We start from the raw sequence: 12,579 nt of genomic DNA, 5'->3' as shown, positions 1-12,579 counted from the left end.
GAGAAGACTCACAGAACATCAAATAAGTGTTTTCAAATATTTGAAGAGTTTTGATGAAGGATTCTATATTCTTTCTGATGAATGGAGAGTTCAGATCAAATCAAGACAGGTTTTGTCTCATATATTGGGGGGGGGGGTTCCTAACAATTATAACCATCTAAAAATGCACAGAGTTATTCATGTGATAGTAGTTCCTTGTTCCTTTCAAGGTATCTAAGTAGAGGCCAGGCAATCTCTTGCTGAAACTATTGCAAAAGTGATTCATGTTTCATGTATAAATTGAGTAAAATGATTTCTGAGGTTTCTTCTAATTCTTAAAGCCCATGATTGTAAGGAATAGGGGAAATATTATTCTCTTTACTTGATAGACATGGAAACTAATTCTCAGAGGCTTTGCAACTTGCCCAAGTCACAGAGCCAATTAACACAAAGTCTGAACTGGAACCTGGGTTTTGTCTACTCTCCTCACTATACCACACTATAAAATAAGACTCAGAAATAAGAACTTTGAAAATACAAGTGTTCTGTTTCACTCTCTCCTTTCTTCCTTTATAAGTCTCTACTTTTCTTTCTTTCTTTCTCTCTTTCTTTCTTTCTTTTTTTGCAAACTAAAGAGTTTTTTATTTATTTCATGAGTTGCCATCCCAAAGACTTGGTCACCAGGTAGCAAACCTATATTTCCTGGTTTAGTACTTGGAAAGCAGACTCAGTGTGATACTAGGATCATACTCAAAGCTTTTCTACCATTTTAGAATATTCTAGAGCTTGCATCATCCTGCTGGAATGACCTTTGAGAATACAAGCTTACCTCATGGGGAGACAGGGGAAATTTTGGTGTGAGTTTTCCTAAACACTAGAAATTTTCAAAACCTGCCAGATAAACTCCACAAGCAGTCAAGAGTTTGGTGATTCACACAGGAAAAATCAAATTAATGAAGAATACCTATTTGCTTACATCATATGTCTCCATGGACAATCTATAAGGCTGGTATACAAGCACGTATCAGTTCCCTCAGTTCTTTCTACCATCAGTAAAGTGGCACAAATATTACAGGTCTTACATATGATAAAACATAAAGATAAGGAATTAGCTAGGAATGATGTGCCAGGGTTTATGTCTGTGAGGGGTGAATATCTGTGTATATGTGCCTTGCAATATTTGGAAGTAGTTTTCTTGTTTCAAATGCTTCATGGTGTAAAAGAGAAACTGAATTAGCCCTCAGGTTATTAGACCTGGGTTTGAGTCTTCCATCCAGTATTTAATTTTGACCTTTGACAAGTCACAGGTTTTTTGAAATGGTAGGTTGCTGAAAAATGAGGATAATATTTGAATCATCAATGTCAAATTGTTGTTGTGAAGAATGTACTTTATAACCCTTAAAGCTTTATGTTAGTTAGCCATGATTGTTTTTCTTTAGGTTCCATGGGAATGTTCAGAAAAAAAGTCATAAGTGGGGGTGGGTTGATGAATGGCTCAGTGGATTGAGAGCCAGGCCTAGAGACAGGAATTCCTGGGTTCAAATCTGGCCTCAGACACTTCCTAGATGTGTGACCAAGGGCAAGTCACTTAATTCCTATTGCCTTAGCCCTTACCACTATTCTGCTTTGGAGCCAATACACAGTATTGATTCTAAGTTAGAAAGTAAAGGTTAAAAAAAAAAAGTTGTAAAGGAATTGGAAATGTTGGGTAGTTCAAAGGAAAATATATAGATTGAGAAATCATGGTTTAGGAATTCTTCCCACAGAAGTCATAGTTGAAACCATAAGATTGGATGAAACCATTATAGAAAGAATATATAAGAAAGAATTTTTGAAGATTTAGGTGTTTGTTGCCTAAACATTACCTAAATTTATAGCAGTTGTGGAGTTGATCTGTCTCATTCAGAATTGGTCATGATATTTGGTATTTCCCAAATGCATCTGAAGTCCTTAAACTTCCCTACAAATTCTCCTGGTGCTATACAGCAATATATCTGACATATATGAATATGTAGGTGATTGGTTGAGTTCATTCATTTCTTCAGGAAGGAATTCTATTATTTATTTTTCATATATGTTTGTACATTTACTGAATGGAGTCTCTTCAATTAAATTCAGCAAACATTTGAATTGAGCATTAGGATAAGTGTCTGTGAGGAAATATTATATATATATGGATAATTAATACCCAAACCATTTTCATTTATTTTTCAAGAGAGGTCTTAAAAATAAATCAAACCACAAGAACATCAATCAACACATATTAAGATTCTTTATTAGACTTAATGCTAATCTGTGGTTTTGTTTCTATTCACCCCTCTCAACTAAATCTTGAACCATCTAATCTGAAAAATAAATCTATTCAATATCCCTAACCATGCAGAACTAGATTTAAAATTATAGTTTTACCTTACTAGACTTTCAACTTTCCCAATTTTTTGAGCCATCATCTTTATTGACTTTACAAGTATCTCTCCTATAGTTATTACTCCTTTCAATAACCTTGTAAGGTAGATGAAAAGTGCAATAATTGTGCCCATTTCAAAGATAAGAAAACTGAGACTTAAAATCAGTCTCAAAAGGCTCAAGGCAGCTGGAAAATGGCAGCAAGGAGAATATCATACACCTAAAAGGCAGATCTTTTTTACTCCCCAAGTTTTCTAGTATATCTGAAGTTGTTACTTTTGGTTCAATAATGGACAATTTAGAGTTAAATTTCCTGCTTTTCCTAAGAATGAGGTATTTAAATCCTAGCGTCCTCTTGATGTCTTTTCTAATTTTGATCTGGAGTATTAAGCACAACCTTTCCCCTTTCCCCTATACAATAGCATGCCAGTTGTATAAGCTACTAAGGGAACCTCATTTTGTGTGTCTCTGTGTCTCCGCCACCACCAGCTCCCCCTCCCCCCCCTTTCTCTTTCTCTCATTCACTCTTACCTGCTATTTAGAGTCAAAATCACTTGTCCTCTAACCCTGTGTATATTTTTTGATTCCTTGCATTTTTACTGCTGTATACGAGCTATGATGCTGTGGCTCAACATTATCAGTGGTAACGAGAATTCTTTGTTATGAGTAATGTGTGTAATTACCAGATCATCAAAACTGATGCTTGAGTAGATAGTGTCAAGCCATATTTAGCAGATTGGGTTTGAACACCTGGTGGAACAAGTTTCGTCCAATAAAGAGCGGAATTCATTCCTTTTTAAGATGTAAGTGAGCTCTCAAGACAGTGGTACATCTGAACCACCGAGGTAGGGGAATAGTGCTTTTTACCGCCTTAATTTGGAGGAAGAAATCACCTGCAGAAGAGGCAGAGTTGCTTTTTTCGGTGTTCCCCCTAACGGTGTACACGTGTCCCTTTGATATGTAGAGAATTAAAGTCAAAGGGAAATCTGGGCGATTTTTGTGGGCAGCTAGACTCAGCCTCCCTCTTTAACATAGGCTCGTCCTCTGCATTGCATCCGAGCTTCGGTGATTTGCTGTTTGGAGACTGCAGATTTGCATAGAGCCCCTTCTCTTCGCAAGCGTGTGTGTGAGTGTGTGTGTGTGTGTGTGTGTATGTGTGTGTGTTTTTTCTTCTTCTGGTTCTTCTCTCTCTCTCTCTCTCTCTCTCTCTCTCTCTCTCTCTCTCTCTCTCTCTCTCTCTCTCTCTCATTCTCTACCTCTCCCCGTCTCTCTTTCCTTTTTCCCTCCCTACTTCTTTCAGAAGGGTGCACTATTCTGTCGGAAAACATCGGCGGGTATTACTGTCAATAGTCAGACCACTGAGATTGCATTGGGAGCAGTGTGATTATCTCAGCCTTCACCCGTGGTGAGCTGGCTGCCCAGAGATTGCCTGTGCCAGCGAGGCGAACCGGCTGGAGCTGAATGGAGGGAAGAGGAGGATCAATTTGTTGGGGTTTTTTCTTCACCCCTTAAAGGAGCTTTGGCCGGCGAAGTGGCCTCTCTTGTCCACACGCAAAATGCTAAACGATCGGATACCTAGTGGATTCTTAGAGGATGGATGTCGTTTAGAAGGGGGTTACTTCTTGGAGGTTCTTTAACATCCTTCTTCCCCCCCACCCAAGCCCTTACACTCATGCACACACCCTAAACTATTTGGGAGTATTGAGAACCTGGAGCCCTGGAAAGCTGGGACCAGTCCCTGGGTGTGTGGTTTTTCTTGCCCGGGGTTACCTTTTCGGACCAGTCCCACACAAGCTGGATTCACCTTGACTATGTTTCGGATTGTTTTGGGTGGAAGGCGCCGCGGACTCCAAGCTCGGCAGAAGACTGTCCGAAGGGAAAGGATGGGTGCCCTGGTGCGGTGAGGCTGCCGGCACTCGGTGTGTGTGAGGCGCTGCCTCTTCGCCCACCCCCCCGCTCCCCGCACCCTGGGCCGCCCCTTTCCCCCGGTAGCCAAAGTTTGCCTCCCGCTGCGGCTGCACCTCTCCCAGCGCCTCGCCATGTACCAGAGGATGCTCAAGTGCAGCTCGGAACTGGGGTCCCCCAGCAGCAGCAGCGGCGGCGGCGGCGGCGGTGGCGGCGGTGGTGGTGGCGGTGGCGGTGGTGGCGGTGGCGCGGGGGGGCGCCTCGCTCTGCTTTGGATAGTTCCTCTCACCCTCAGCGGCCTCCTAGGAGTGGCGTGGGGGGCTTCCAGTTTGGGAGCGCACCACATCCACCATTTCCATGGCAGCAGCAAACATCATTCAGTGCCTATTGCTATCTACAGGTCACCTGCTTCCTTGAGAGGCGGACACGGTGGGTTCCAGATGCCAAGTTCTCTCGGGTTATTCCCTAAGCTCCCACTCCCCTCCCCCTGCCCCAGGCTCTAAGATTTGAGAGCAATAAAAGGGGTGTGTGTGCGTGTGTGTGTGTGTGTGTGTGTATGTGTGTGTGAGTGTGTGTGTAGTGTATACCACTTATTTCTTGGGAGACAAAAGGAAGGAGAGGGGGTGTCTGCTGTTGTGTGGGGGTAGGAGGGGCATTCCTTATCTAGATCCTGGGGGGAGAGATGTTGGCAACTTGTTAAAGGCTAGCCAGAAGCTGGGCAGCTATGCCCAGAGGGCAGCGTTACTTGCCAAAGGTCGCTGGGTGGGCTGGGGGAGATGGGGGATGGGGTGGGATCTAGAGTAGGGCTCTGTTGGGGGCGCAAAAGCAGCTGCTTGGGTAATGTCAGAATAGGCAAAGGCTATGCAGTGTTCTCTCCCTGCCTCTTCTGCTGCTCCCCTCCATCTAGATTCCCTCCCTTTACCATTTCCCCTCCTTCTTCTCAATGCCCCCTCCCCCAAGTACATATACATATATGTATAAAAATTTTCATCCTTTTGAGCTGTTGTACATCTTCCACTGACCCGGGAGGGAAATGATTCCAGCCTCCGCGTTCCTTCGAAGTCCTTCTAGACAGGAGTGGCTTCCAAGTTAACCAGTCTTAAGACTCACTCAACAGGAGGTTCAAATCCAGTATGTGTAGCCCGTTCCTTTCCAGAGCAGGAAGGAGGTAAGGAAGGGAACTGAGGCTCCGCCAGCATAGTCAGCAATTCTCCATAAGACCAGGGCCAAATGGTTTTACCGACCACTCCACCCTAGCCTCTCTTCCGGCCTTTTGCCCAAGAGAAACAGTTTTCTAAGTGGGGCTACCACAGGCTTATAGACCATAGCCTACTCTCTCTTTATTGAGAATACTCTGCACATTATTGGAATAAGGACACTACTTCACTTTTCCTAGATTTTTAATAGCTTCCTGAGGAGTGAGTAGCGGGAAGGTGAGAGCACTGGGCTAGAGCACACCACGTTAGGTGGACTGCCCAGAGGGTCGGAAGTTAGGAAAGAGAACGCCTTAGGGGCACACACACACACACACACACACACACACACACACACACACCACCACCACCACCACCACCACCACTTTATCTTCCTCCATGCTCCCACTTCCTTTGTGAAGCTTCCGCTAGGCTTTCCATTAGCTAGCATCTTGTACAGAGTAGGGAACAGCCCCCGGGCGGTTTGCTTTTCCCTTTTCCCTCAGGTAAAAGCCTCTCCCTTCATTCCTGCATAACTTAGGCCACTGAGAGATTATTACCTACCAAAATCCCATTAACGAATTGCTATAGGTGGTTGGAAATGGGGTCATATAATTAGAGATTTAGAGCTCCAAGGCTACTAAGAGGCTATCTATTCCAATCCCTGCATTTTACTGATAAGGAAACTGAGTCCAAGAGAGAAAGTAACTTGCCCAAGGTCACATGGGTTGTGTGGCTGAGCTGAGATTTGTATCCAGATTCTTTGACTATAATGTCAGTGCCCTTTCCTCTGCTCTGGGAGTACTTATTGATTTGATTATTTGCCCCACCCCCTACCAACTCAAATGCAAACTAGCGATTTTGTTGGAGGCAGAATGGAAGTGAGGATTATTTCGACATGCTTGTATTATTTTTTCCCTTCTTTGCCAGGTCTCTGCCCCTCTGGAGCTCTAGCCAGTTGTAGAGCTATCTCCCCATCTCCCAGGGCAATTCTCTCTTTTGCCAAGCTTCAGCTGTTAACTTAAGAAACTCTTGTGCTCCTGTCCCTCCCCCACTCCATGCACACACAATCCCATCCCCTAGAGGCATGCATAAAGTCTGGGGCAGGCTCTCCTTACAAATGGGGAGTTGTTACACTACCTATTAGGAGAAAGTCAGAGCTTCCATTGCAAAATACCTGTCTCTAGGAATGCCTGTGCTCCCAGTGTGTAGGTCTTCCAGCTCAACATCTCCCCTTAGGGATTAGTCTTTAGTTAAGAATGACTAGGGATGGGGGCAGGGGGCAGCCTTGCCTAGTCTACTGTTTTCTGGGGAAGAAGTGGTTGTGATTCCCATTAGGTCCAATAAGAAATTTCTTCTTTCTCTTTTTGCCACTTCATAAGCTCTCTGAAAGGCTGCTTCTTTCTTTTTACCTGGAATCAGCCCCTCATCCTCTGTGCAGGATTGTGTGAGCTCTGGGGAATATGTGAGACCTGGGGGTTGGAGGGGGGGACAGACAGGGTGTGGGTGTGTGGGTGCAGCAAACCAGATGGGTGTATGCATATGGGGGGAAGGGAGGGGAAAGTGTGCTTAGTTGTTCCCCTGTGAAGTGCTTGGCTAATATTTCTCAATATATGTTAACTCTTCTTTTTCTGAGGGCTCGGTGTGACTAGAAAGACTGAGGAAACCTAAAGGGAACTGGGAGGAAGGGCAGAACTTGACCCTGATAAAAGGGTTTTGGAGCAGTGGAGAAAGTGGGGTGTGGGGGGAGCAGCATTGCAGTAGAGACCTGTGCTCCATTCTCTTCCTTTCCCCTTCCCGCTGCGGCCACTACCCCTGCCAGGCACGCCGTCTTCTGGCCTTCAGGAACATTTTTCCCTCCTGAATATTGTTCCTGGCTCAGCTAGCTTCTAAACCAAAAGTCAGAGACTTGACCTGTTCTGAAACTGAGAAGGAGACCTTATAGCAGAGGAATTCGGATTGAGGAAAGGCTGAGCTTCTCTCATTTAGACCACAGACCTTCCTATTTCTGTGGCAGGAGAAGGGGAGGGTCTTATAAAAGCTTAAACTTCTTGGACAGAGCAGGGAGGCTGTCTTAAATATAAGGACAGGTACTAATGAGCCAAGTTGTTTTTAACCAGCATCACAACACCAGCATCAGAAACCTAAAGTGAATCCTTTTCATCCTGTCTCTTCTTTTCTCTGTGAAAACTGGGTTTTGTGGGAGGTGGGGGTAAGAAATAAACCTTGATGGAAAAGAATCTAGGAACACAAAGAATGGAAAGAGCTGTAAGGGACTGAGCTAAGTGAGAGAAGATTTTGAAAGGACTCTGAGGATGAGGATGATGAATGAGGATGGGGGACCTCAATGGACCAGATCAGTGAGCTGACCAAAAGAAAGCTAATTAAACAAAGGACCTGCCAGGAAGCAAACATTAGACCATTGTACCAAGAATCTGATGGGAAACCGGAGGATAGTTAACTGTGCTCTAATAGCCAGGATAGGATCTCAGGAGGTGAAAAGAAGACTGAGTTAAACATTTGAATATGTTCTGTGTATGTATAGACAAACAAGAAGGTATTTACACATTGGGTTATGTCAGAATATTTTTGGGATGTACACTGGCAGCTCTTTCTACCTATCCCCCTACCCCTCCCATCTGTGTGTGTTTGTATGAAAGAATAATATTTCTAAACATGATTCAGATGATCAATAGAAAGGTGATATTTAATATGTTTGGAGGATTAAAACTGAGTCTCCTCCTAGGTTTTAGAAACTACTCCAAGCTCTCCAAGCTCATTCTGCTTCATTTTCTCATCATTCCAGCCTTCATTTATATATATTCTTATGCAGCATTATTTAGAAGGTTTACAGGGAGCAAGAAGATCTCATGGCTACTTTGTTCTATCTTTATACCAGAGACTGACTGACCCAATTGCAGACATTGTAATGAGAATTTTTTTTTTTCTCCACTTAGGAAAAGCATTAGACATAGCATGGTGCATTCCACATAGTGAGAGTTTCATAGATGATTGTTGAATTGAATTGGTGAACATCAGTGGTTTAGAAATGCTTCCTTACATTCCTTTTTGCATGTGCTTTAAATGTAAATTATGCATATTCCATGCAGAAATTACTTCTCTAAGTACTAGTTAAAGGGGGTTGGAAATAATGAAAAGAGTGATTATAAATGACAGAAGCAGAAACACTTGAAATCAACTGCCTGTCACTTAAAACATTTCCATATTAGCCATGCCAGGGTAGACCAGTGCCAGTAGACTTAGCACACTGTATGTTTTGATATGTATGCACCCAATGTGCCTCGAATAGAATGATGTAAGTGTAATGCTCAGGTTCTCATCTCAGAGCTGGCTTTCATAAATACCTCTGCATACTTTAGAAAATGAGTTTAGAGCTTCTCAATTATTTCAGAAGATAGAGGAAGGGGGAAAAGCCATCAGTGTACACTCACTCCTAGTCTTTCTTCTCTCCCAGAAGTGCAAAATCGGGAAATTTTACTGTAATGATTAGCTTATGCTGTTACAGGGCAAAAGGGAAAAGGTTTTGTTCTCTTTTGCTTTGTCTTTTTTTTTCCCAGAAGGGCATGTTAACAGATTTTAAAAGTGTGAGTTAGAGAAGAACACCCCAATAATGCTATATAATGTTGATAATTCTGTCTTAGGTTCACAAAGCTTTTCCTCCCCTCTAGAATTCAAAGTACTTTAGTATCTTTAATTTGTAGATATTATCTCATGTCCAGAAGTGAGAGGTATGACCTAATCATAACCTAATCATAGTCATAGTGGGACTAGAATCCAAGCTTTCTGGCTTACGACCAAAAGAAGTTCAGTTTAAGGACCGATGTTTCTTAAAGTGTGATTTAAGAAGTTCTTTGATGTAATAATATGGATAATTAATATTATCCTCAGTTTTGTTTCTGGAATTAATTACCATCTGTAATAAATTGTAAAAGATTAAGTTGATCCCACCTCTTTGGTGGTGTCTGAACAATTGCAGTGTTAATAGTCCCATTTACTCAGGAGAAAGGTACTTTTTGTTGTCTTTGGTGGTAGAAAGTGGAAAAAGGGAAAAATAGATGGCAGGCGATTCTCAGAATCTTTTGTCCCATTGAAAGGATTTATTCTGTCAATTTCCCAACATTTAACCCCGTTTCAGCTTAGATGAATCCAGACTAGTGGCCCACATTCTTTGCAGACTTAGATATGAAGGAAGACCCAGTAGCTCTGTCTCCAAAACCTACTTCCCCTCTTGTGGTTTTTCTGGGGATGCCTTTTTTTGAGATAGAAGCCTTTTGGAAAAGACAGTCAACCTTTTTCTTTGTGAGAGAAAGTCTCTCTTTCTATCTGCAATCAAAGTTCTCTGGTTCTTTATGGTTTAACCTGTTCACTTATTCATTCATGTAGCAAGCCAACCATCAACAACTTTTTGTTAGATAAGTTTATTAGATAATGTCTAATAAAAAAGACAAAGATCACCCAAGTTTTTGTTTATTCAGAGGTGGGTTTTTTTTTTTGCATATTTGGGGCTGTCACTAGTAGCAAATTTTGTCTTTTTAAAATGATTCACTATATTGAAAACTCAGTTCTATATGACTCTCCTATTATCTTCGTTGAGAGCCTAGACTATTTAATTGCATGTTATGTTTTTTTGTATCCTGACACAGTCCACTGAGCTTACCAGTAGGGTAACCCTCAACCTTTCTCCTCTTTCCTGTCCATGGCTTATTATAAGTCCTTCATAGACAATCTGCTCCAAGGACTAGAGAGCTCTCTTTATCTCTTCTGATATTATGACCTTCCACTTTGCTCCCAACCCATGCTTTCACTGGAATGGGGAACTACTACAGACTTCCTCTACCAACACATGTAGGCATGTGCTATACAACTTAGAGCTTTAGAGAATTGCCTGCGGGTGGGATTCTGAAAGGAAAAGCAACCCTACTTAGTATCCTACAGCCTGGGGATAGTCTAGGCTGGACTTGAACTTGCCAGCTTCCTATTCAATATACTATGCTGTCTTTTACCAGCTCTCATTTCAATTGTGCTTTAAGGTTTATAAAACCCTTTCTTAAAAACTCAGGAAAGTATATAGTACAATAGTACAAGCATAGGAATGATGATGATGATGATGATGATGATGATGATGATATAGCTTAGCATCTACACAGCCCTTTAAGTTTTGTATATCATTTGACAAAAATTATCCTATTTAGTCCTTACAGAAACCTTAGGAGATAGGTGCTATCATTATCCCCATTTCATAGATGAGGAAACTGAGGCAGGCAGAGGTTAAGTGACTTCTCTAAGGTTACACAGGCAGTAAGTGACAAAGGTAAGATGTGATCCCATGTCTCCTGTCTTAAAGACCATTGTATTTTCCATTATATCATCTTATCTCACAATATTTTGGAGATATCCATACAACATTTTAGATTTCCTTATGCTTTATTTCAGACTCAGTACATACGTACTTTAGCTTCCCACTTTTTCATTCATACATGTGCTTGATGATGTTGTATATACTACTTCCTATCATTGGAAAAAAAAAAACAACTTACTTATTCCCATGTTATTTCTTTCCCCTTCCCTTTGAGTCATCTACAGCTGTCACTCTGTGGTGATGGGGTTCTATCATTCAGAGAGATATAGCATCATTAAGAAAATGTAGATGCTAAAAAGATGGGCTTTTGTAACACTGAGTAGCTAAGTATCATTTGAAATCTCTATGCAACTATTTACACAGATGAGCTCTAACCTGTTTCCTTCTTCCTATTCAATTTTGAGCTCATCTCATTATTAATCCGTAGCATCTGCCCATTACTGTTGTTTTTAGGGAATAGCTTGATGAGTCACAATCTGGGCAAGATGAGTTCATCGTCCACTTAGTTTTTCCTATGTGGATGGCAGCAATGCTCTAAATATTGATAAGGATTTAATAAATGTTGGAGGAATAAAGAATGACTAAATAAATGACTAGCTAAATGAATAAATAGAACAGTAAATTTAGCTACACCATATTGTTCTTCAGGATATATTTGCAAGTCTAGAAAGGATTTTAATCCAAAAATGTATTTTCCATCTCTCAGCTGATACTTATAATTCATTTGAGGAGAATTAAAGCAGTTAAATGAATTAGTAGATAGAGAACTAAACATGAAGGCATCAAGACATGGGTTAATAAGGTCACCTAGTTTCCATATAATACTTTGATTTCTATAAAGTACTTTATGAATATTATTTCATTTTATTCTCACAAAAATTCTAGGAGATAAGGGCTATTATTACCCTACATTTTCCAAATGAGGCAAGGAAAGGTTGAATGATTCCAGGTCACATAGCTAGTAAGTGTCTGAAGCAAGATTTGAACTCAGGTCTCCCTGACTCCACTCTAGCTACTATATCATTTAGCTATTTCAAACATGGGTTCAAGTACTTATTAGTTGTGTGGTTCAGAGCATGTCACAGATTTAGAGACACAAGAAAACTTAGAAGTCATTGACTCTAACCATTCATTTTATGGATGAAGTTAACTGAGGCTCAGAGAGATTATGACTTGCCTGAGATCACAGAACTAGTAGGCAGGTTTGTACCCAGGTCTCCTTGACTCCAAGTCTGCTTTACACACTATTCCAACAATCTCTCACACATTATGTCACTCAGCCTCAATTTTATTAATTGTAAAATGGGAATAATAAGGGCACATGACTCACAAGGTTGTTGTGAAAACATAAGCATGTGATGTGCTATACAAACCATGAAGTCCTATATAAATGGTAATTATCATTATCTTTATGGTTATGCTTATAGTTGTCTTCATCATCATACCCTGAAAATAACAAACCCTTAATAAAAATTTAACTATATTTCCTGAGAACACATTTTGACTGTGTAGGAAAGAGGAAGAGAAAACCAGTACAAAAAGACAATTTGATGGCCAAATTGCAAATTCTGACCTCAAATCTGATGCTCTGTTTAGATTTTCCCTTCCTTTTTTCCTTCTTCCCCACCTCATCTGACAGCTTCCTCCCATGTCTCTGTCTCCTCCCAGTCCCCCTCACCCTTCCCTCCTCACCCTTCCCTCCTCACCCTCCTCCTC

At 41.4% G+C, this 12,579-nt stretch overlaps 1 protein-coding gene across 22 annotated transcripts in view; it reads left to right on the top strand.

Annotated features, from left to right (window-relative positions):
* Positions 1-12,579, top strand: part of NRXN1 (neurexin 1) — a 1,430,528-nt gene that overhangs the window by 858,019 nt on the left and 559,930 nt on the right. For 4 of the 22 annotated variants that reach the window (XM_044663327.1, XM_044663326.1, XM_044663325.1 and 1 more), the window contains exon 1: positions 4,425-4,719. The exons of the other annotated variants lie outside the window; for them this stretch is intronic. In XM_044663327.1, coding sequence (XP_044519262.1) covers positions 4,425-4,719 — 295 coding nt within the window. Of the gene's footprint in view, positions 1-4,424; positions 4,720-12,579 lie in introns of those variants that run through there. 22 annotated transcript variants of the gene reach the window in all.

The sequence above is a fragment of the Gracilinanus agilis genome, chromosome 2, assembly GCF_016433145.1.
Source record: "Gracilinanus agilis isolate LMUSP501 chromosome 2, AgileGrace, whole genome shotgun sequence".
In the NCBI taxonomy this organism is placed as follows: Eukaryota; Metazoa; Chordata; class Mammalia; order Didelphimorphia; family Didelphidae; genus Gracilinanus; species Gracilinanus agilis.
The sequence above is the reverse complement of the archived record's forward strand: the minus strand, read 5'-3'. Positions and strand labels throughout refer to the sequence as shown.